At 34.7% G+C, this 24307-nt stretch overlaps 3 protein-coding genes and 2 long non-coding RNA genes across 8 annotated transcripts; 3 read left to right on the forward strand and 2 right to left on the reverse strand.

The window, feature by feature from the left end:
• The first annotated feature begins 281 nt into the window (after positions 1-281).
• On the forward strand, positions 282-5943 carry LOC139825104 (uncharacterized). Of its 4 annotated transcripts, XR_011735465.1 has the most exons (6): positions 282-562; positions 698-726; positions 1324-1494; positions 2584-2685; positions 3264-3588; positions 4733-5943. It is a non-coding gene; the product is annotated as an uncharacterized lncRNA (long non-coding RNA). The 4 variants fall into 4 exon arrangements; XR_011735462.1 differs by lacking the exon at positions 282-562 and having other exon boundaries at positions 576-726; XR_011735463.1 differs by lacking the exon at positions 282-562 and having other exon boundaries at positions 576-726; positions 3328-3588.
• Positions 5944-9732: 3789 nt separating this feature from the next.
• Positions 9733-12347, reverse strand: LOC139825103 (uncharacterized). Its single transcript, XM_071797633.1, has 2 exons — positions 11967-12347; positions 9733-11856 (listed from the first exon to the last, which is right to left on the reverse strand). The coding sequence occupies exons 1-2, from the start codon at positions 12345-12347 to the stop codon at positions 9733-9735; spliced, it is 2505 nt and encodes an 834-aa protein (XP_071653734.1).
• A 4-nt stretch (positions 12348-12351) lies between these two features.
• Positions 12352-15045, reverse strand: LOC139825105 (uncharacterized). Its single transcript, XM_071797634.1, has 3 exons — positions 14468-15045; positions 12575-14351; positions 12352-12495 (listed from the first exon to the last, which is right to left on the reverse strand). Exons 1-3 carry the CDS (start codon positions 15043-15045, stop codon positions 12352-12354), a joined length of 2499 nt encoding a protein of 832 aa, XP_071653735.1.
• A 1837-nt stretch (positions 15046-16882) lies between these two features.
• On the forward strand, positions 16883-17593 carry LOC139825108 (uncharacterized). Its single transcript, XR_011735466.1, has 3 exons — positions 16883-17084; positions 17235-17334; positions 17399-17593. It is a non-coding gene; the product is annotated as an uncharacterized lncRNA (long non-coding RNA).
• Positions 17594-18500: 907 nt separating this feature from the next.
• On the forward strand, positions 18501-23439 carry LOC139825107 (uncharacterized). Its single transcript, XM_071797635.1, has 2 exons — positions 18501-18565; positions 21017-23439. Exon 2 carries the CDS (start codon positions 21146-21148, stop codon positions 23324-23326), a length of 2181 nt encoding a protein of 726 aa, XP_071653736.1. The 5' UTR covers positions 18501-18565; positions 21017-21145; the 3' UTR covers positions 23327-23439.
• The last annotated feature ends 868 nt before the right edge of the window (positions 23440-24307 follow it).

Raw genomic sequence — 24307 nt, forward strand, 5'->3', positions numbered from 1 at the left:
ATAAGGAGCAATGAAGGAGCAATCGTTCTATGCCCTATAAAGTTGCATAGAGTTATTATAAATATGTTTTTCAATAAAAATTAAAAATTTTTCGTTTTTATTAAATATCTCGAAAAATAATAATCTTAAAAGGGGAGCAATCGTCGATTCTGAGGGAGCAATTAGGGAGCAATCGTTTGAGCTATAGTAAATTAAAAAATATGAACTTGCATTGCCAACTTATTTCCGGTGAGTTACAGCGACTTCGTCCGAAAATGACCTGTTTTATCGAGAACGTAGTTACTGCATTGGCCGCTACACGGTATGGCGCTGAAACCAGTGAGAAATGCTGGTCTCGTCTCAACTTGGACCTTTGGCTATCTGTCTATTAATCTGTGGTTGTACAGGATCGAGTTGATTTCCTCACGTTCCGACGAGCGATGTAAGGAAAATCTAGAAAATCCGGTGCGGCGAGATACATCGTCCAGCATCTTCTTTGTGACTGTCGAGTGACGCGACGCGCGCCTCGTACACAATAACACAATGGGCTGCGTTTCTTTTGACGCTCACAGTGTTGTAAGCCGTAAGCGACGTTCTTCTGTCTTCGTTGCATCGAATATCAAACAAAAATGGAGCGATGCCTTTCAACAATGAAAGCGTCAAAAGAAACGCAGTCACAACTGACACAAATGCTGAATTATGTCCGTCCGGAATCCAGATTGTGTTCATGTTGGATCGTCGCCCCGGGTCAGTTCCGAACAACGAGGATTCATGAATTAATTTACTTTGGGTGCATTCCGTTTCGCGCAATTAGTGATAAAATTAATTTCTACTTACGTGAACAAAATATTGCACAGGTATTGTTCGATAAATCAATCAATTGTCGACAAATTAAAGCTTATCGAGTTATAGTCACCCTAAGGAGAAAGGGTGCATTCCGTTTCATGTATGCATGATGGGCATAATCGGCATAATGCATTATTTATTCGTGTTGTTCACTGAATGTTAAACAAGAATAAATGCATTATGCGCATCATGCATACATGAAAAGGAATGCTGCTTTTCTTTTTAAGGTGACTGTAACTCGATTAGATAATTTGTCGACAATTGATTGATTTATCGACCTGTGTTATATTTTGTTCACGTAAGTAGAAATTAATTTTATTATTAATTAATAAATATAACCAAGTGCCAGTGTCTGGCGAAGACATGAAAGAGCATGCATATAATATCCATCCCAGAAAAATTTTTTTATATGTAATTATATATAAAATATGTGTATTTATGCATGTTTTCGTTCTTATCTTGTATATAATATATAGATATATATATTTACATATATAGTTGCGATCGTGACGCATAGATGTGCGCCAGGCTAGTAAACCGAAGATCCGGGTTCAAATCCGGCCAAGAATCGTTAATTTTTATTCGATCGCCACCTCTTGGAACTCGGAAGGCAAACCACTGAAGAGTATCTTGTTATACAGCGCTAAAAAATGGACGAAATATGATATGGTGATCAATATGATATGATCCAATTAAAGACTTCTGATTTTGTGTACTCATTAGTCAAATAATATTTGGGGCATTCCATGCGAAGTGATCCAGCCCAAAAAAAATGTTTTTTTTTTTATTGTGCTGAAATTTGCACAATCTATTGCCCTATTGACCATAATTATCCACACCAATTTTTTAGACATTTGTCCAACGCGTTGTCTACTTACAGGGGTTTAAAGTTTCGGCGTTGAGGCCGTCATGTTAAACTTCACACATCGATAATTTGTTGTAAACATTACCGATTTTAAATAATGACCAGTGATTGGCCCCACCGGCGGCACGGATCATGAGTTCGCACACAGAATGAATTGTAACTTACTAAGGAGTGATTTCTCCATCTTGGACTTCCTATACTTTTTTGTTGACAACATTTTTCTTCTTTTTTTTTGGCATTTTTTTTATTGAAATCAAAGATGCTGATCTTAAAGAAAATTTGAATTTATTATTAATGTTGAAAAATATCAATTAATTAACATTTTTTATTAATAATGCATAATATATCTCGAAAGGGTGTAAAAAATACTTGAAAAATCACTGGTCATTATTTAAAATCGGTAATGTTTACGACAAATTATCGATGTGTGAAGTTTAACATGATCGACGGCCTCAACACCGAAACTTTAAACCCCTGTAAGTAGACAACGCGTTGGACAAATGTCTAAAAAATTGGTGTGGATAATTATGGTCAATAGGGCAATAGATTGTGCAAATTTCAGCACAATCAAAAAAACATTTTTTTTGGGCTGATCACTTTGCATGGAATGCCCCATTTGCAAGCTTTAGTACCTATACCTTAAAAATAATGTAGAATTGGTTTTCTTACATTTATTGGCCATATGTCTTATATATGATATAAGACATATTGGCCTGTAAATATAAAAAATCAATTCTACATTATTTTTGTTCTGTGCTTCCGTGAACTGAGTGTCCTTGTATTGGAAAAAGAAAACGGGCAATTTTGCATACTTAATAATATTGAAACATTTCAGTGATTATAAAGGCGCGATATATATATACATACATACATTATACATATATATATTGCAGATGTTTTGGCACGGACGCCGTAGACCCACGTATACAGCTATATAGAGGGTTAATAAAATGTACGAATAAGCGTGTATAATCCATGTGATTCAACGGCGAAAGGTAATCCAACGTTTTATACGCACCATATTCAAAACTGCTAAACGCGCGCTTCTCGTAATGCTTATTGTTATTGTTAATTGTTAGTCGTGTGCGTAGCAGAATGGCGCACAACGCTGGCTTGTTTCTTCTCGTGCGCTTATCGAAATTTTCGGAGAACCGAATGCTTCATATATCTCTTCTATATGTGTTTCTGTGCAAAACATTTATACACTTAAAAAATAGAGGCAGAAGAAAAGATCATACATAATATCCAAGAAAGCAGTAAAAAATTAAAATTTTATTTATATTAAGTACATTTTGAGTATATTAAGACAATAAGTAATATATCGTAAAATGTATAATTTTCAGAAATAAATTAATTTGATAACAACATTGTATTAAAGACAAAATGAGATTAAGATAGGCGAAATCTGCAGCAGCATTTTAAGTGATATATTTTTTTTTCTCTTATCACACATATCTCCAGTTATCATTCGCTTTGGTTTCACGCTCAACTTTGTGTATCATTCAGCACAGTCTTACACAAGTGGTGAAAGGATTGCGTAGAATTACTGCTGAATAAAAGTTATTTCTTACAGTTCTACATTAACTATATAGAAGACGGAAAAACATTTTAACAGATTTCTCAACTGTGATTTTAAGCAGAAAGAAGTACCAATAAGAGACATAAAAGGAGACAAATTTGAAGATTCTACTGTGAGGAAAGATGTCGTCCGACGAAAGAAATCTTACTTTTTATAATATAAGTGAAAGTAATGTCAATAATTGATCTGGAATGGACTCATCAGTCGTGGTCCAGGACGGCTTTTTCTTTGTCATTTTCCTCTTTTTCTTCGTCATCTTCCTTTTATTCTCATTTTTTCGATATCTTGGCCCGAATATGCGATGTCCAAAATACACCAGGTAATTGCAGTATATGTATGCGTGTTGTGTGCGTGACGTGTATGCGTGTGCTCGCACCTACGCACGCATGAGCAAGAAGGAAAATATTTTCGTTAAAAAAAAATTGTACATACATCAAATGTTCTGGCCCTGATAGATTACAAAAAATCCAAATAATTTTTTGGATTATATCTATATACCTATATATATACAATTTCTGTAACTTTTAAAGTAAATATAATATCTCAGAAACGGGTCGGACAATCGATCGCAAATTTAACACAGGTTTTTGGGATATATAAGTACACAATCTCTGTAAATTTCAGCTTTATCCTGTTATTTTGACATAAGTGACATACATCTATTTAACTTCTCGCATCAAAAGCGACACGGCGCGGCGACAAATATTTCTACAAAATTTTAAAAACTATAAAATATAATTGCCAGAATCTATTAAATTCTACATGAATTTAAGAAGTACTACAAAATTCTACATGAAAATGCTAGAATTGGAACACTTTTGTAAATTTTTGTAGTATTCTACAAGTAAGCAGATGTTTTAATTTTTTAAGATTTTGTTTCTTCTTAAATTTTTAAAATTTGTAGATCTTTGTACTATTTTTTATAAATTGTAGTTTTTTATAAAATACTATTTGCAATAATTTCTTGATTTGAGAACATTGTAATTTGTGGTACTATTTCGTAGATATTTCTACAAAAAAATAACCATTTCTACAAAAAATTAAATATTTCAACAAAAATGTACAAATTTCTATTTCTAGTTAAATTTTGTAGTTATTCATAGAAATTTTTTCCGCCAGGGCGTCACTACGTGTTCCGCTCTTAACTTCGCGATTATGCATTTCTCGAGTATATGCCCGCCTATATATTTACTACAATTATTATTTTGCATTCAAGAGAATAAGCGTATTAAAATATTCTTGGCAGATATATGATATTCGCGATATTCTCGACATTCGAAAATATGATCATCACCTTCGCGACTGTCCGCGCGACACATCATCGCATCAGCCGAACAATATAGTACCGCAAAATATCCGTATATTCAGGAATTATCAATACCGCGAAGCGCTAAATGTGTACTACGCGACAGATACTGCAGTAAATAATGAATGCAAGCTTTAATACTTGATGTTTTTACCAGTTAAACGAGCTGCGACGCCACTCGTTCCGGAGCCGATTCGTCCCGTGTCCGCCGCGTTCTGGAAATGGAAGTGGAAGGGGCACATAATCAACATGGCGGCGGCGCCAGCGCTTCGTCTCCCGCGCGGGCACTTCTCGCGCCAAGTGCGCCGCCGTGTCGCTATAAAAGATAATGTACGCGTCTCGCTCTTAACTAATGTTTCACTCTGGAATGAAACGTTCTTCCAAGATCTACTTGTCAATGTATTTATTATATGTTTATGCTATATGCGGGTTGTAGGCTAGTTCCTCCCCGTTGAAAAGATCCAGATGGAAATCCAGATGGTAATCTACATGGATAACTAGATAATATATATGTGGATTCCTATGGATTTCGGATGGTTTTGTATGGATTTCCTATGGTTATCCAGATGGAAAACCGTATTGAAAAGGTACAGATGGAGATTCATATAGTTATATATATGGCTAACCATATAAATTTCTACCTGTATCCCAGGTCGGATTTGTATGGTTTTTTCACATGATTATCCACATGTATAACCAGCTGCATTTTTTGGATGGCAGTTTATATGGTTTTTCACATGGTTTCCATATAATTTCTCATATAATTTTCCACATGGTTTTCTATATCGTTTTTTGACAAAACAATTCACTATTATCAACGTTTTTTTTAAATAAAATCCAGGTTATTACATAAATATTGTCAAATCCATATGGATTGTTACAAAAAGTAAATAATTATCCACAATTTTTTTACAAAATCCAGATAGACTTCCTTATAGATTTTGACAAAATTGTGATTGATATCCTGGTGGATTTTATAAAAGTTTTATAAAATTTTAGGTGGGTTTTGATAAAAGCTAGCTATATATGAACTTTTTAATCTATTTATATAATATTTATTTAATATTACCTATATAAATATTTATATAATATAAAATTATCAGAAAAGACGTACATTCTTAAAGTTTTATGCTGGATTTATAGAGGCGTAAAGTGTTAACTTGTGCCGAAAATGTAAAGTTTCGACCAAACACGTCATTCGATTCCGTTGTGCATAACCACGCATTGGTCGAAATTGTACGCTTTCGCCATAAATTAATGGTTTACGGCCTCTATAAATCTGGCTTCATAGAACATACGTTTTTCTTTCAGATTTGTGTTTTATTGGATAATAAAGTAAAATAATAAAAACTTGTAAAATATTGATAAGTACGTTTGTTTATTTGAAGAACTTCAAAACATAAATAACATAATATAAATTTTTGTCAATAAATTTTTCATAAAAAAAAAGTATATTAAATTATAGTATCCAGAGCACGGAAGGTACTTGTGTTTATATATATATATATATATACACTAATATATATGTGTGTATTAAATATACTAATTTTTCTCATTCTGGATTTGCTAACGCTTCCCTTTTTTTTTAATTTCTTTCTTGCGATACCTTTTACTTGGTTTATAACCTCCGTTAAGGCAGGATTTTTTCTCTCTTAACCCATTCATCCAGTTTCATTTTGCGGATGTTCTTATTCCTCTTTTTTTTAATGTAATACCGCATGCATACTAAAATAAACATATTTTATTACATTTTTATAAGTACAGTATTAAGGTGGCTTCAGAGACTTTTAAATACAAGATATTAAATGAATTAAAGAACGTTTGTATTATTGATAGAAAAAATTTCAAGGAAGGTCAACGACCAAAATTCTGAGAAAAGAAATTATAAATTTCAATTATTTCTATAGGTTGTTATAAGACACTCAATTATTTTACAATAATTAAATTACATTTTAATGCATACAAAAATAAAACTGAAAAAAGTTGGAAGTGTAAATTATAAGTTACGAGAAATGTAATAGAACATTGAAAATAAAGTTAAGGAGCAAGTGAAAAAATTATATGCGTAATATAATATGCGGAAGAATATCCAGTACTTGCATAATAATTATTATTATACATAAAATATTTTTATTTAAATTTAACATTAACTATTGTTACTACTAGAAGCACCAGACGTTGAAGTCACCTTAAGAATTACTATTATTATACAAAATTTTACATTCTTACCATCTATAACTTTATCTTTTGCAGGGCTAATCGATGTACATAAATTGCGTCCATTAGGAGTCTTACAATTCTTATCGGTACTAACACCCCGACTTAATAACTCAGTGTTGTTATACATGTTTCGCAGTATATTTTTGGCGAACAACCTTTCCGTTTTTGATCGAAAACATTCTGTCCAGTCGTGTACAGTACAAGAAATGCCTTCGGCTAAATAAATCATTTCTATCTGTAAATTAAATACACATATTGTCAACATATCGTATTAACATATTATTAATGTTGCTTTTGCAAAAAGGTTTTTACAAAAAATTTTCAAAAAGTATGTAAATATTTAAGGAAATTATCGATTAGGCAAACACAGTTTCTTGATTTTTATAGAACTTGTAACATTTTAGACTTTGATGTCCTTCAGAATACATTCATCCTTAAAACCCTACTTTAGTAAGTGTGTGTATGTAAGTGTACACACTCTCGAAATCCGAACAAATGAAATGTCACTGACTCAAATCATGCCAGAATTAAGCCTCAGTAAGCTTTTCAAGTAGAAATATTAATCATTCATATTTAGAGAATATGCTAAAAAAAAAAAAACAATTTAGAAAATACATCATTCATATACAAACACTCACTGAAGTAGAGTTTAAAAAATGAATGGGAGTGATATTCAGAGTCAAAGTAGTTTAAGTTCTAAGAATATTTACCTTTTCCCCATCTTCATCTACTTTTATCCATTTGTCGCCAAATAACATTTTCTCTTCCTTCTTTCCATCGTTTGTTCTATTTTTCTTCTCTTTTTTTTTTTTTTTCTGTTTCTTTTTCCGAATCTGTAGCATCATCTTCCGATTTGCTTCCAAATTGCTTTTTTTTTTTTTTTTTTCCGTTCTCGCCTTTTTGTTACTCTTTTTTTCTGTTTTCTCGATTTTTCCGTCTTTTTCATCTTCTGATTCTGTATTTTTTTCCGTTTCTATTGTCTTTCTTTTCCTTTATCTGTGCATTATTCTATACAATAATTGAAATAAGAGAGGTTATTGAAATAAATAAAAAAGGTCAATTATAATTATGTGAACACTATAGTAGGTAGTTGTAAGTAGTAAAAATACGTACCATTTATTCTTTTTATTTTATTGTCTGTATCACTTTCTTTACAGTTTTCATTTTGTGTTGAACTATTATTAAATAATTGCTTGCTTAAGTGTTTTATACTTTCGTGGAAGGGATAGCTTTTTTTACTTTTTTGGGAGTTACATCCTCAAATACAAATTAATAAAATATTACTTGTAAAAAATAATTGCATTCTTTTTTTAAATATTTTTATAAATATTATGGGTATTAAATATAAAAAATATAGGTTTTATTGTCCATATTTCTTTATTTATATAAAGAATGAATACAAGCAGTGAAATGTGATAAAAATCCCTTATGATCAACAACAGGGAGATGATTACTTTTCTTCGAGGTCTACTTTCCCCATGTTTCCTGCATTAATTAATTATGAATACACAATTTTGTTTCAAATGACACAAGCAGTGAAATGTTACTAAGGTGAACGAGCAACAGGGATTTAGTTATCTCAGTATATTTACAAAAGCTCTTCCTGATGAGCAGAGACACAATATTAATAAAGCATACAATAGTAATCAATATAAATGGCAAACACATAGAATAATAGCACATTTTAACTTAAAGTCGAAGGATAATCATCCTTATATCCTAAAAATAAAGAGCAAATTAAATATAATATAAAGGTTGGCAATAATTATGTTATTATTGCCTCTTAAAGACACTGTACGTGTCGTGATCGCAAATCACATTACTTTTCTATCTCGCAACGAAAACTTGAACTAATTCTTTGAATCATGCGCAACGTAATATCGAAACTAAGAAATATAAATGAATATTAATAGAACGCTATATAATTTGGTATAACATGTAATGCCTTTTCCGAGAATCTTTACTTTTGTTACTGGAACGTAAGAGACCCGCGTGACGGGCTAAACAATGAGGTATCAAATATCAAGGTTGTTTTACCGTACCGACATAAACACAACGAAGCGTCTCGAGTCAAAAACAACGCGGAATTCGGTAGAAATACAATTAATGCGTGTACACGTGGCGTAAACCGATGCGCGGCTTATCGATATTGCGATCTATCTCGCGATAGAAACCGTCATTAGACAGCGTTATCCGATGTAATCGGAAGGGCTTGAAAGAGCCCGCAATGGCGTGGTCCACGCTTATCCGAAACCCGGACAAGAAAGAAACGAAGTACTTAACGTTGAAGAACTCAGCTCGATCGTCATAGGCTGCATTAACCAGGGATGTAATTCTCGAGCGCCAGCGGAATTCGTCCTTCTTATTAAGCACGCGTCCTTCGTCCTTCGGGCGTCGGCTGGAATGTTCTCGCTCTCTCTTTCTCTTTGTCTTAGGCAGTAATAACCACGGAAATCGCACGCACGCAGGAATCAATTTCGTCGTGATCTCGAGAATCACACCACGCGTGTTAACGCGGGCACGAGGCCGAAAGTACTTATTCAATGGCGCAGCTTTATGCGATACTTCCCGAACAGAATATTCTTCCGTATTTTCCGAATCACGCCTCGTACAATTAATGTATACGACCGAACGATCTAACTCGATCGTACTTTATCGGGATTACGCTTATTCGAACGAATCTTCCTAATCGAGCAAAAGAACCACGATCTCGAAACGTGCGTACTGTATTTTAGACCTTGAGCGAATGGCCCGGAACGCGGCTCGTCGCGTCGCAAGCTCGGACCGGTAACGACAAAAGAGAATCGGTAGCGCGCTCCTAGCTTCCGGCACCGTGGTCGCCGCTACGCTATCGATTTCACGAACGAGTCGATATTTTTGAGAACGCGCTAAATTCGAACATTCTCCCCGCCTTCGTTGACCAGGGTCAACGAACATTTATAATACTTCTGTTTGAATTGGTAACGGGCAAACTTTTACAATGGGTCGCTTTAATACAGAATTTTGTGTACGCACCGAGACTATTCGAGTATGCCCATCGCTGCCGGGATGCGTATCTATTATTCGGCCTAAGGGCCATTTGGATGGAGGATACCTTTCATCTACGACTAATACAAGAGAACCGATATTTAAAGAAGGAGAGACTTTATTCCATTTATAAATGGACAGGTACCGTTGCAAACATTCTTGTGACCATTTCGTCCAAAAACTATCTAGCATTTGTCGGATCATCTGCCATCGAGATAAGCGTGCAACTTTAACCGACTCTAGAGAAGGTTCTGGAATGATTGTTGGAGCACTTCCAATCAGAAAGTGTCCGGGAGTTAACGCACTGAGATCGTCAGGATCGTCAGTCAGTGGACAGAGAGGTCGCGAATTGAGGGTAGCCTCAATTTGAGTCAGTAAGGTGTTCATCTCTTCGAATGTAAGCAAGGTGTCTCCTATCACTCGCTTGAGATGGAACTTAACCGAGCGGACCCCCGCTTCCCATTTACCTCCAAAGTGAGGAGCAGCAGGTGGATTAAATTTCCACTGCGTGCCATGATTGGCTAAGATGGTGGCCAACTCTCCTAATTCCTGGGAAGAAGCAGCAAAAAGTTTTTTAAGCTCAGAATCAGCTCCCTTAAAATTCGTACCGCAATCACTCATCAGGGTTGCACATATTCCCCTTCTAGCAGTAAAGCGTTTATATGCAGCAATAAACGCATCGGTGGTGTAGTCTGTCACCAGTTCGAGATGGATTGCGGATGTGGAGTGGCAAACAAAGAGCGCTATGTAAGCCTTGTATGTCTTGGCGTTCCTTCCTCTCCAAGTTTTAAGGACTAGAGGTCCTGCGTAGTCCACGCCAGAATTTAAGAAAGCACGAGATGGAGTTAGATTCTCCACCGGAAGCGGCGCCATCAATTGTTGTGCTCTTATCTGTCTAAAACGTGCGCATCGTATGCATTTCAGAATTAATGAACGTATTGGAGCCCGTCCTCCGATTATCCAGTATTCCGACCGTATAAAATTCGTCGTTATTTGTGTACCTCCGTGCATAGTACGTAAGTGAGCGTCAGAAATTATCAGTCTAGTAATAGGTGAGTCTTTAGGCAAGATAAACGGATGCCTTGTATTCATAGAAAGAAAAGCGGAATGGAGTCTGCCTCCCACTCTGAGAAATCCGTCGGAATCTAATATTGGTGTTAGTCGAAGGAGAGGGCTAGATTTATCAAGAGGTTTACCGGAAGCTAAGGTTTGCAAGTCATGTTTGAAATGCAATTGTTGTACTATCTTTATCCAGAAGAGTCTTGCTTTGTTTAACTCTTGTGGAGTCAATGGTGTCTCGGAGAGTATCTCGGTTGTCCGTCGAAATCGAGCGGCTGCTCTCATACATGTAGCAGTGATGCGCAATAAACGAGTTAAGTTCGAGTATCGAACTGAGAGATCCCACAAATCAGAGTTCAAATCCTTGGCGATAGTAACAACTTTAACTGGACGTTCCTCCAAGTTTACTTCGGCATTGTGAGCTTGTAACTTGTTCGGCCAGGATTCAGATGGTTCTGAAAGCCAGAGCGGTCCTTGCCACCAGATTTCAAAATTTTGGAGTTGACCGGGTGATAACCCACGTGTAGCACAATCCGCTGGATTTTCTTTACCTGAAACAAATCTCCATTGAGCATGTGGGATAGTTTCCTGAATAAAGACTACACGGTTGTGCACGAAGTCTTTCCAACGAGACGGATGTCCATTAATCCAGGTACCTGCGACTTCAGAATCTATCCAACAGAAAAGAGGTAGATTGGCTAATTCAAGAACCTTTAAAACTTGAGAACTTAGTTTCGTGAGCAGAACTGCACCTTCGAGTTCCAAACGAGGTATGGTAATACGCTTAAGTGGTGCTACCTTTGTTTTTGCACATAACAGGGTGACCTTTGTAACGCCGTTAATATCTGTGGCACGTATATATACCACAGCAGCAATTGCCTGCTGAGAGGCGTCGCAAAATCCGTGTAATTCAATGCGATGATTAATCTTTACCCCGATCCATCGAGGAATGGCAATTTCGTAATTTTCTTGTAACTGATTTACAAATTTATTCCACTTGGCAGATACAGCGTCGGTAGAGGGTCATCCCATTCAAGTTTCAGAGTCCATAATTCTTGTATGAGAACTTTTGCAGTTATAATTACTGGAGCGAGCAGTCCAAGAGGATCAAAAATTTTAGCGACGACTGACATGATACTTCGTTTCGAAATTATTTGAGTAACCGGTAATTCAATTGTGAAGTGGAAGGTGTCCGTAGGAGGATCCCAACACAATCCCAATGCGTGTACAGTCGTTTTCTCTTCTATTTTAACAGGAGATGTAATAGCTTGTTGTTCTGGGGGAATTGCACTTAGGATTTCTGTGTGATTAGCAGCCCATTTGTGCAGTTGAAACCCGCCTGCTTCGCAGATTTGAGTTACCTGTTTGACAGTTTCTTGTGCCAATTTAATAGAGTCAGCGCCTCCGAATCCGTCATCCATATAACGGCCCTTTTTCAAGACTGGGACCGCAAGAGGATACTTCATACCTTCATCTTTTATCAATTGTATCACTGTCCGAAGGGCTAAGAATGGGGAACAGATAAATCCGTAAGTCACAGTGTTCAGTTAAAAGTTCTAATGGTAATGATTCCTTTTGATCGAAGAATCCACAAAATTCGTTGAAAGTCCCGATCTTCGGGATGTATCAGAATTTGACGAAACATTTTTACCATATCGAACGAAAAGACATAAGGAAATCGTCGCCACCAAACCAGAACATCGAATACGTTAATTTGAAGTTTAGCTCCTGTATGTAGCAGATCATTCAGAGAACATCCCGTGGTCGTAGGGCTTGAGCCATTAAAGACTACTCGGATTCTATTAAGATCGTTTTCCCGTAAGACTCCGTGATGTGGTAAGTAGTATACTAATTGAGGTTCCGGATCGGATTCTGGAACTAGCGTCATGTGTTGCAACTTTTCGAATTCGTCCATAAACCCCTGATAAGCTTCCGCATACCTAGAATCTGAAGTTAATCGTTTTGACAGACTATTCAGCACCTGAACGGCTTTCATACGAGAATCGCCTAATTTGTTGGCCGGTTGTTTAAAAGGCAGTCGAACTTGATAACGTCCACTGGCATCTCTAGTATGCGTAGATTGAAAGTGCAATTCGCATTGCTGATCCTCAGCAGTTAATGACGAATTATTCGAGAAAGGGACCGTTTCCATCTCCCAAAATCGTTGAATTAAATCATATAGCTCCCGATCAATGGAGACGTGAAGACTTTGAGTAAGGGAAGAGGTAGGAGCATTTCCTGCGGGACCAGAAATAATCCATCCTAATTTTGTGCATTGTGCGAGTGGAGTATCCACAGCTCCCTTAACAATTCCTTCTTCAATGAGATTACTATAAATGTCTGCTCCCAGAATTACGTCTATAGAACCTGGAACTGTAAATTTAGGGTCTGCAAATTGTAAATTTTTCAGATGCTCCCATGCTGATTCTTCACAACGCAAAGAAGGTAACGAAGCTGTTAGTTTTGGTAAGATGTGAGCACAAATAGACCCTTCGTACTCGCTGTTGAAATGTGGCTTAAACTTGAAATTCACAATTCCTCTTGTTTTACGGGTTTTCTCAGCTCCTATTCCAATCAAAGGAATAAACGAATGTCTTCTCGGTAGGTTTAACCGTTGTACAATTTTTTCCGTTATTAAGGAAATCTCTGATCCTTGATCTATTAACGCACGAGCCTTAGTAAATTCCCCGTTGGGGCCCTCGATTATGATCTGCGCCGTGGCTAATAATACAGATGTTAATTGTGAGACCGAAGTGGAATTCACAGCCTTTGCATTCGTATTGGTAGAAGTAGACTGTGACGCCTGTTCCTTCGTTGAAGTAGAAGATGAATCCGTCTGTGGTTCGGCCTTGGCCGTAGCTTGATCCGAATTGGTCTGTTTCCCTTTGAATTTGTGAATGGTGGTGTGGTGTTTGCTCCCACACTTCAAACATCGCGTGGTTACGCGACATGCCGATGCTCTGTGTAAACCGAGGCAATTGAAACATAACTTATGCTTCGCGATAATTGCTAGACGTTGTTCAATAGTTTTAGCGGTGTACTGAGGGCAGTGGGCTACGTAGTGTTTCGCCGAACAAATCACGCACGAATTCTTCTTACCCGCTTTATCGTCCTTTGGTTTTCCCGAAAAATGTGATTTGGCAGATGGAACAGATTTTCCCAGTGTGCATTTTTCAAATGCTTGTAAAGAATGCAAACGATTAAACAAGAAATCCTTGAATTGTTCCCAAGTGGGGGGCTGTTTATTCGATCCTAAATGATTCTCCCAAGCCTTTACAGATTCCGAATCCAGACGTTGAACGGCAGTGAAAACAAATACATCATCCCAAGTTTCTACAGGGCGTTGTAAAGTTTCCAGCGTACGATATATTTGAGTGAGATTAGTATAAAGCATTTCCATTTCCTTATGTGACTCCTTCGTCATGCGTTTCAAAGAAAATAAGGCTTGAAGAGCCTCGTTAACAAGTAATCTAGTGTTTTCGTAAAACGCAATTAAGGCATCCCAAGCCTTTTGAAAATGTCAGAGGTGAGCGTAGTATTTTTAAGTAATAAGGCAGCTGATCCGGACAATCTCGTTTTTAAATACTGTAATTTCTCGACAGAGGTCAATGAAGGGCGTTTTATAACAATTGAACTAAATAGATCCTTAAAGGATAACCAATTAGACTGCACTCCGTCAAACTTGGGCAACTCGATTTCCGGCAAACGTGAATGATAATGGTAATCTGGATTATTCGAACGAAATTGCGTAGAAGTCGAAGGCGGTACTGACTCTTGTTCTCGCGAAAGAGGTTGAGTAAAAGTCGTAGGCGTTGCTGAAACTTGTTCCGGCGCGGGATGCTCAGGCGCGAGTAGAGAATTTAACTTATCTATTTCCCGAAGGTAGCTTTGATGCGTCTTTGAAAACAAGCCTTCCGAAAAATACGCGTGATTGATTACACTTAATCTTTCCTCTGCATTTAATCCGCGCACAGCCATTCCGATGGCATGGTGTCGTATCGAGAACTGATCCCAGTTATCTTGTAGATCTGCAATACGCGTGTGCACCATATGCGGCATAACATTTTCCCGCCCAATAGTCAATAAATTATCAACCGTTTTTGCAATTATGCCCATCAGGGTGAGCTGTTGATCTATATGATTTTCAATATGACTGAGTCTCATCTTGCAGCCGTACACCGTATCCGGCTCGAAGGACCAAAATGTTTAAAATAGAATGAATACAAGCAGTGAAATGTTACTAAGGTGAACGAGCAACAGGGATTTAGTTATCTCAGTATATTTACAAAAGCTCTTCCTGATGAGCAGAGACACAATATTAATAAAGCATACAATAGTAATCAATATAAATGGCAAACACATAGAATAATAGCACATTTTAACTTAAAGTCGAAGGATAATCATCCTTATATCCTAAAAATAAAGAGCAAATTAAATATAATATAAAGGTTGGCAATAATTATGTTATTATTGCCTCTTTAAGACACTGTACGTGTCGTGATCGCAAATCACATTACTTTTCTATCTCGCAACGAAAACTTGAACTAATTCTTTGAATAATGCGCAACGTATATCGAAACTAAGCAATATAAATGAATATTAATAGAACGCTATATAATTTGGTATAACATGTAATGCCTTTTCCGAGAATCTTTACTTTTGTTACTGGAACGTAAGAGACCCGCGTGACGGGCTAAACAATGAGGTATCAAATATCAAGGTTGTTTTTACCGTACCGACATAAACACAACGAAGCGTCTCGAGTCAAAAACAACGCGGAATTCGGTAGAAATACAATTAATGCGTGTACACGTGGCGTAAACCGATGCGCGGCTTATCGATATTGCGATCTATCTCGCGATAGAAACCGTCATTAGACAGCGTTATCCGATGTAATCGGAAGGGCTTGAAAGAGCCCGCATGGCGTGGTCCACGCTTATCCGAGACCCGGACAAGAAAGAAACGAAGTACTTAACGTTGAAGAACTCAGCTCGATCGTCATAGGCTGCATTAACCAGGGATGTAATTCTCGAGCGCCAGCGGAATTCGTCCTTCTTATTAAGCACGCGTCCTTCGTCCTTCGGGCGTCGGCTGGAATGTTCTCGCTCTCTCTTTCTCTTTGTCTTAGGCAGTAATAACCACGGAAAACGCACGCACGCAGGAATCAATTTCGTCGTGATCTCGAGAATCACACCACGCGTGTTAACGCGGGCACGAGGCCGAAAGTACTTATTCCATGGCGCAGCTTTATGCGATACTTTCCGAACAGAATATTCTTCCGTATTTTCCGAATCACGCCTCGTACAATTAATGTATACGACCGAACGATCTAACTCGATCGTACTTTATCGGGATTACGCTTATTCGAACGAATCTTCCTAATCGAGCAAAAGAACCACGATCTCGAAACGTGCGTACTGTATCTAAGAGCCAATTTCACCAACCACAGTTAGCTTAACCGACGGTTAAAGTTAGCAGGATTGACCAATAGAAAGCAGGGTGGATTCATTTCTATTGGTCAATCCTGTTAACTTTAACCGTCGGTTAAGCTAACTGTGGTTGGTGAAATTGGCCCTTAGACCTTGAGCGAATGGCGCGGAACGCGGCTCGTCGCGTCGCAAGCTCGGACCGGTAACGACAAAAGAGAATCGGTAGCGCGCTCCTAGCTTCCGGCACCGTGGTCGCCGCTACGCTATCGATTTCACGAACGAGTCGATATTTTTGAGAACGCGCTAAATTCGAACAAATTTGGACTTGTAATAATTTGTATACATTATTGTTGTACAATTGTAATTGACTAATATGCTTTTCAGAAGCATAATGTATTTTGCGCACATATTAACCATTATATGTATAAATAATATTTACTTAAAAGAACTTTTTAAGATAAATTTTTAATAAATTAACTTGTTTTAACCATTTTCTGAGTGAATTGTTTATTAAAAATAATTAGTTATTTTTACCTCAATAATCGAATCATTCTTGCATGGCAAATCATTCCATTTATTTGGCGATTGAATAAATGTTGACAAGTTACAAATTTAAATGATATGGATGACACAGAAAACAAGCTACCTGAAAAGAAGACGTTATTGAATAAGTTTAAAAGGTCAAAAAGAAAGGTCATTACAAAACATCTTAACATACGATGTAAAGCTGACAGAGCAAAGCTGAAGGGCTCGGATTGCTGGGAATGCAGAGAGGTAATGCAATATTAACAGTATAGTATATAACATATGAATAAATAAAGAAATATAAATAAATAAATATAAATAAAAAAATTATAAATATAAATAAAAATAAATATTTTTCTCATAAAAAAGTAATTCGTGATATTCGATTTTTACTTTTAGTATTATAACAATTTGGGATTGCCGGAAGAACAATTGCAAAAACGAAAAAATCAAATCTCGCGACATCGACACAAATATAAGCGACCAAATACACCACCAAGTATAATATTTTATTTTATTATTATTTTTTATATATATATATAATAAATATAATCTTTTTAAAGGTTTTTGGGATCCCGAGTTTCCCGAGACATCAGACACTGATTGACAGCGAATAAAAGCTGAAATATTTAAAGGTTCGACTTTTTACTTTATAATTAATATATCGAATATATCATATCGCTCAACCTTTACGTGATCTTCAAACGATCAAACCAATGACACTACCTTATGTCCCCCTTAAAATCATGTAACTTTTGTCTGAATCATTTTTCTGTAAATGTTTTTCTAAAAAGTTACTTTAGTGGGTAAATTAAAATAGCCGACCCTGTATATTTCTAAACCTTTTAATCTTGCAAAATAGTAGAAATTTATTAGTCTATAACATTAGTACAGTTTTAAAATTGCTGTTTCTAATATTTTTATAGGAATGTTTGCATAAAGAATATTGTTGTAGAAACATAATACCATTCAAGTGTTACGTAAACATATTTTGGAGATTGTTTGAATCTTTCTTCATCCATGCAGCCTAAACATTTAGTAAGGAGGCATTTCAAAAAATATACAGTGCTTATATGATTCGTGAATACTACTTAGAATTTCTTACAATTCTTTACAGGAGGGTAGAGGCAGGATACAAAATATCTTACGTTATATTGTATTTTGTAATATTTTCACTGTAAGTAAAATACTCTCCTCATACGAACTTTTTTATTTAAATTAACAATTTATTTTTGTAATGAATAATCCATAAAAGTTGTGTGTTTTTCATTTTTGTGATTTCTCAAAATAATACATTCTTTTTCATGTATAAAACAATAATTTATTATTAATTAACAAGGCAAGAAGTCCAGTAGTCATAAAATCTTGGAAAGTTTGGAAAAGTCATGGAATATTCTTAATCATGTAGAAATTCGGGAAGTCATGGAATTTGTGTGACTTAGCATTACCAAAAAAACGACCTTATAAAATCATGTTTATTTTTATATTCAAAAAAACTTTAAAGTAATATTTTGTAAATTTTTAAAAAATATAAACACCTGAATTAACTTCGCTGTATGCAAACTAACATTTCCGTCAATCTCCTGTCTGTACATATTTACGTAATGCTTGAATAGTCCCTTTACATATGTTTATAGAATTTGAAAATAATTTGTATTGCAGACTCTACAAATAATTCAAATCTATATGAATTAAATTATGAAGAAAGGATTGAAGCACGTAACTTGCAGGTAAATGCAATAAAAATGTTTTAATAAAAAATGTTATAATAGGGAAGAGACATGATATTACAGAAATGCAAAACTTTTTTATATTATAGCTGATAATGATTTATGAATTATTCCTACATATTTTTTCCACTGTTTTGTGCTTAAATAACTTAAAAAACTTTTAAAATTTAAATTACAAGTAAACTTAATTGAAACCAACTCAAAAAATTGTAAAACAATTTATAAATTTTCCTTATGAAAAAATTCCGCAGAGAAGTTCTCCAGAAAATCGGCAGAACTTCCTGCAAGATTATCTTATGGAGTTCTCTGCAAGATTTCGTAGAGGATTTTTTCGTAAGGATTAAATTAAATTAATTTACATTACTGCGAAAGTTACAATTGTTTCTTACAATATTTTATGTCAATATTTGAAATATTTAAAAAAATCTTGTGTGAAATATTAATAAGTCTTATTTTATTGTATTTTAATTTTTTCGACTTAACTCTTATTTTATTGTTTTGAAATATTTTATTAAATGTTTAAAGCCTGCGGCACACGATGCTTTTTTCCTACTGGATTGCTAGCTGGCTTGTATGCTTGCTATCGTGTGAACAATTGTGCTAGAAATTATATGTTTGCTTGTCACGCTGCTGACAGATCTGCTGGATTTCCATGATAGAACATGTGCTATTTTTCTTCCATCGTTTTGTCCTGGTTCATTGTGAGAGCCAAACAAAGTTGTACAACTTGATTAGGATTAGGTTAAATAAAAAAAAGTTTGACGTATTCTGACGTTTGATATAATTGACTCCACAAACGTCGATGATATCGTAATTTATTAATAATTAAAAATAATGCAATTGCATTTTTTCGATGTTGTACTACAATAGCAATGGCCTGCTCCATATTTATTTACCGATTGACAGCTCATACACGAAGTATGAGCTAGTACAAAAGTCCGTTTCGTCTGAATCCAAGCCAGCAACACAGTCAGCAGCATTGCCAGCAATGCTACTCACACGATAGCAAGTACGCAATCTACATAGCAAACCAGCGGGAGAAAAAGCATCGTGTGCAGTAGGCTAAAGAATCATTTTTGTAATTTTATATGGAATATTCCTTGAAGTATTTATACTGTATTGCTGAAATATTTCATTGAAAATTGAAATATAGAATTTTAAAATTAAATTATTTCAGGAAAGTTTCGCTGAAATATCACGTCAGCGAAATTTTTTATGCTATATGGAATGTCAACATAATATGTAACAAGCGGCATGACAAACAGTGGTTTAATAATAATACATTACTACATATCTATATACCCTTTCATATTGCGTCAATCATGTTGAAATTTAATTCAAATTCTGATATCAAAATTGTTTTAAAAAAAATTATTAAAAATAAAAGGTTGACTTAAAAAATTTTATATATTGAAGAACATGAGTCAACGTTTGCAATGTTGAAGCCAAAGAAAACAAAATTTTCTTCGAAATTGCTTACGCAATCTTCTTTGCTTTATTTGCTTGCATTTGATGCAAATAAAAAATACCCCAGTTTCGAAAAATTTTAGATACTTTAATCTCTATTTTGAGCCTTATAAGGGTATTTCCGGACATGTAAATTTTTCGAAACTGTATAGGTGTCTTAGTTTTACGTCAAACGCAAGCAATTAAAGCAAAGAAATTGATTGGGTAACAAATTTTGAAAAAAAATTTTTTTTGTTGCCCTCAACATTGCAAACTTCAGACACATTACTTAGTTTTATTAAATTGCTTTTATTATTGTATTATATTGTATTACTTTTATGTATACTTTACTAAAATTCCATTTAGAAAATAAAATTAAACATGTCTTTTCTCTTATCACAAATAATATATACAGGGTGATAATTATTGACACAACGCTCATGTGCAGGTAGAGTGGACTAAACTGAGTCGAAAAATTCTTTACCATTTTGCAATTTTCGCAATAGTTAACGAGTTATTAATTATTGAAAATTACCAATTTAGCCCAGTCTACTGCTAAATGCAAGCGCGTGCCGAGATACAACCGTCCAGCGTCATCGTTTCCAGGATCGAGAAATTGTTTTCTGCAAATGGCAAGAAATAGGCCTACATAGCCCGTAGGCATTATGTCTACGAGCGGCGGTTTTGAGCTGTGATTGTTCCCCTATTTCTTATGTTATTTGTAGAAAACAACTCCTCGATCTTGGAAACAATGATACTGGATGGTCGTATCTCGGCACGCGCTTGCATTTAGCAGTAGGGCTAAATTGGTGATTTTTAATAAATAATTAATAACTTGTTAACTATTGCGAAAATTGCAAAATGGTAGAGGACTTTTCGACTCAGTTTAGTCCACTCTATCTGCACACGAGTGTTATGTCAATAATTATCGGACACCCTGTATAGAACTTATTTTTTTTAGTTTAATCAAAATTACTTGTAATTGAAGATAATATGGTTTTGTAGGACTCATTGTTTTCGAATAATATTGAAATTGATGATGAAATTTTTAACAGCAGTGAAGAGGATGAAAGTTACAATGAAGTTTTAGATGATAGTCATAACATTCCGCAACGGTTTACAAGATTAATACAAATGTTGCAGGAAGATGATACAAATGAAACTATCAATACAAATTTTGTTGTAAATAAAGCCGAAATATTATTAGCGATTTTAAAATTTTTATCAGAGTACGGTTTATCAAGTTCGGCTACAGCAGATCTTTGTAAAATGTTAAATACTTTTGTCGCTACACCTTTTATTCCAGATACACGGTATATGATAGATAAATTATTTTATCCAGGAGAAGGAATTAAATACCATGCAGTTTGCCCAACATGCAAAACACATATAGGTGAATTTTGTAAGAACAATCATATAATTTTTTGTCAGGTTTGCGAAGAAGAAATTAATGTAAAAGACCCATGTTACCGTGATTTCTTTGTCACATTAGATATAACAGATGAAATCCAAAGCATCATAGAGAGTAACTCTGATTATTATACTACAGTTATCGCCGAAAGAGAACAAGTAATTGATAACAACTTGCAAGACATTCACGATGGCCGAAAGTATAAAGAGTTCATTGCGTCACTGCCAGATGATCATAAAAAATCTTACTTAACAGTAATTTTTAATAGTGATGGGTCGCCTATTTTCAAGAGCGCCAAATTTTCTATATGGCCAATCCAAATAATTCCTAATGAAGTACCAATGCATGTGCGTAATCAAAAATCAATAGTATATTCCTTATGGTTTGGTCATGATAAACCGAACATGATTTATTTTTTACGTCCCTTTGTTGACAGCATGAACAGTTTGACAACAAATGGAATAGTTTGTAATATCAATAATGAAATAAGACGAATTCACTTATATGCCTTGTGCTGTTGTGTTGATGCTGTAGCACGGCCAACAATGCAAGGTACAACTCAGTTTAACGGGTACTATGGATGTAACTGGTGTCTCCATCCAGGAATACTAGTTCGTTACAATAAAGGCACAAGTGTAAAATACACTTTACTCAATGAAATTCCAGCCAGAAGAACAGCCGAACAAACTCTACAGCATATTCAAGAAGCAGTAAATACAAATACATCGGTTTTCGGTATTAAGAAGGCTTCACCATTATTGAATTTAAGAGAGTTTGATATCATCGATGGTTTTGTACCAGACCCTATGCATTGCATGGATTTGGGTATTGCAAAACAATTCGCAGAATATTGGCTCGATTCATCAAATATGCCATACTCAATTTCAAATTCTTACATAGATATTATTGATAAGCAAATAAAAGCCTTCAAGGTGCCAACTAAACTCGTTCGATTATCGCGATCGATCTACCATCGTAAATATTGGAATGCTGCGGAGTGGGAAAATTGGCTGTTATTCTATAGTTTGCCTGTATTATCACAATTACCTAATTTCCAAAATTATGTGCAGCACTGGTCTTTATTAGTAGAAGGGTATTATTTGTTATTAAAACCTTCCATTAGTGATGCTGAATTACGTAGAGCAGATAAACTTTTAAGAAGATTTGTTGCCTTAACACAATATTATTATGGAGAGAGTGCGATGTCTTTTAATGTCCATCAAGTCAGTCATCTTTCACAGAGTGTTGCTGATTGGGGGCCACTTTGGTCACATTTTTGTTATCCATTTGAATCTGGCAACGGGCACATTATAAAATGCGTGCATGCCGCTAAAGGAGTCTTAAGTCAAATATGTAGAACTCTTTCAATTAAGCAAAGTATTATGATGTTAGAAAGACATGTTTTAGCGAAAGATTTTTCACCTGTATTAGACTATTGCTATTACTTACAAAATAGATGCACAATAAGAACTGAGAAATTTGGAATAAACAGATATTTCGGGAAAGAATTACGAGTAGATCCTATAATAATAAATCAATTAAATTTGTGTATAGAGCGTACTAGGGCATACGGAAGAATGGTAAAAAATAAGTGTTTATTCAAGTCTGCAAATAATGTTTGTTATCGATCCGATAATTCATTTGCCCAAACGGTGAACGGTCATTTTATCCACATACAACAATTTATCATTGATGACGCTAACAATAATGAATACACTGTATATAAAAAGATAAACGTAGAAAACTGTTTCTCTGAAGAATTTACAAGCATAAAAAAAATTATGAATATTAACCCCATTGTTGAATTTTTAGAAACAAGAAATGTTGAAAAATTGTGTGTTATCATGACTGTTCACCGACAGCAGTATATATCAGGTATACCCAATATGCATTGGTACAGATAAATGTAAAAATCGGTAAAAAATTTTACAGAATAAAATAAATAATTGGATGAAAAATTGTTTTTAGAAAATGTATTCATAAACTACAAGTGAAAAAATTATGTGTAAAGATGTTAATAATGTTAATGTTAAAAAGTTTTTATTGTTTAATAACGTTTTCTTAATACTTTCTCGTTGAAAAAAAAAATTGTAATGCTGTCAAAAAGTCAATGCTGTATTTGTAGGACTATGTATACTTTAGATCTAATAAACTGCATATTTTATATTATATTAATTATGTATTACATAATATCATGTATTACATAATAACATTTACGTATTTTAATAATTTTATATTTATTATTTTATATTTGTATTTTACACATTTAATAATTATGTATAACTTATGTATATTATGTAAAGTTTAAGTTAAGTCATTAAATACTTATATGAAAAAATAAACTTTCAATATTAGATTTTTTAAATATCATGTTACGATAAAGAGTAGAATTTTTACAAATAAAATATCATTGAATATCTAATGTATTATACATTTTACAAGATCCACGTAGATTTTTGTACCAGAATATCGACAAAATTTTTATAAAATCCATCATAGCTAAGAGAATTTTATCAAAATCTACATGGAAATATCTGTATTTTGTAAAAAACTTGTGGATAATCATTTACTTTTTGTAACAGTCCATTTGGATATCCATGTTGATTTTGACAATATTTATCTAATAACCTGGATTTTATTTAAAAAAAAACGTTGATAATAGTGAATTGTTTTGTCAAAAAACGATATAGAAAACCATGTGGAAAATTATATGAGAAATTATATGGAAACCATGTGAAAACCCATATGAAAAACCATACGAAGTGCCATCCAAAAAATGCAGCTGGTTATACATGTAGATAACCATGTGGAAAACCATACAAATCCGATCTGGGATACAGGTGGAAATCTATATGGTTAGCCATATATATAACCATATGAATCTC

The sequence above is a fragment of the Temnothorax longispinosus genome, unplaced genomic scaffold, assembly GCF_030848805.1.
Source record: "Temnothorax longispinosus isolate EJ_2023e unplaced genomic scaffold, Tlon_JGU_v1 HiC_scaffold_94, whole genome shotgun sequence".
NCBI lineage: Eukaryota > Metazoa > Arthropoda > Insecta > Hymenoptera > Formicidae > Temnothorax > Temnothorax longispinosus.

Excerpts from the sequence above, each read along its gene's own strand:
- LOC139825103 (XM_071797633.1), bottom strand. The coding sequence starts at position 12,347 with ATGAAGTATCCTCTTGCGGTCCCAGTCTTGAAAAAGGGCCGTTATATG. Across the intron at positions 11,857-11,966 it reads CTCTTGGACTGCTCGCTCCA|TTACAAGAAAATTACGAAAT; the intron begins GTAATTATAACT and ends TTTGTAAATCAG.
- LOC139825105 (XM_071797634.1), bottom strand. The coding sequence starts at position 15,045 with ATGAGACTCAGTCATATTGAAAATCATATAGATCAACAGCTCACCCTG. Across the intron at positions 14,352-14,467 it reads ACCTCTGTCGAGAAATTACA|ATTACTTGTTAACGAGGCTC; the intron begins GTATTTAAAAAC and ends CGAAAACACTAG. Across the intron at positions 12,496-12,574 it reads TTAACGTATTCGATGTTCTG|ATCGGGACTTTCAACGAATT; the intron begins GTTTGGTGGCGA and ends TACATCCCGAAG.
- LOC139825107 (XM_071797635.1), top strand. The coding sequence starts at position 21,146 with ATGTTGCAGGAAGATGATACAAATGAAACTATCAATACAAATTTTGTT.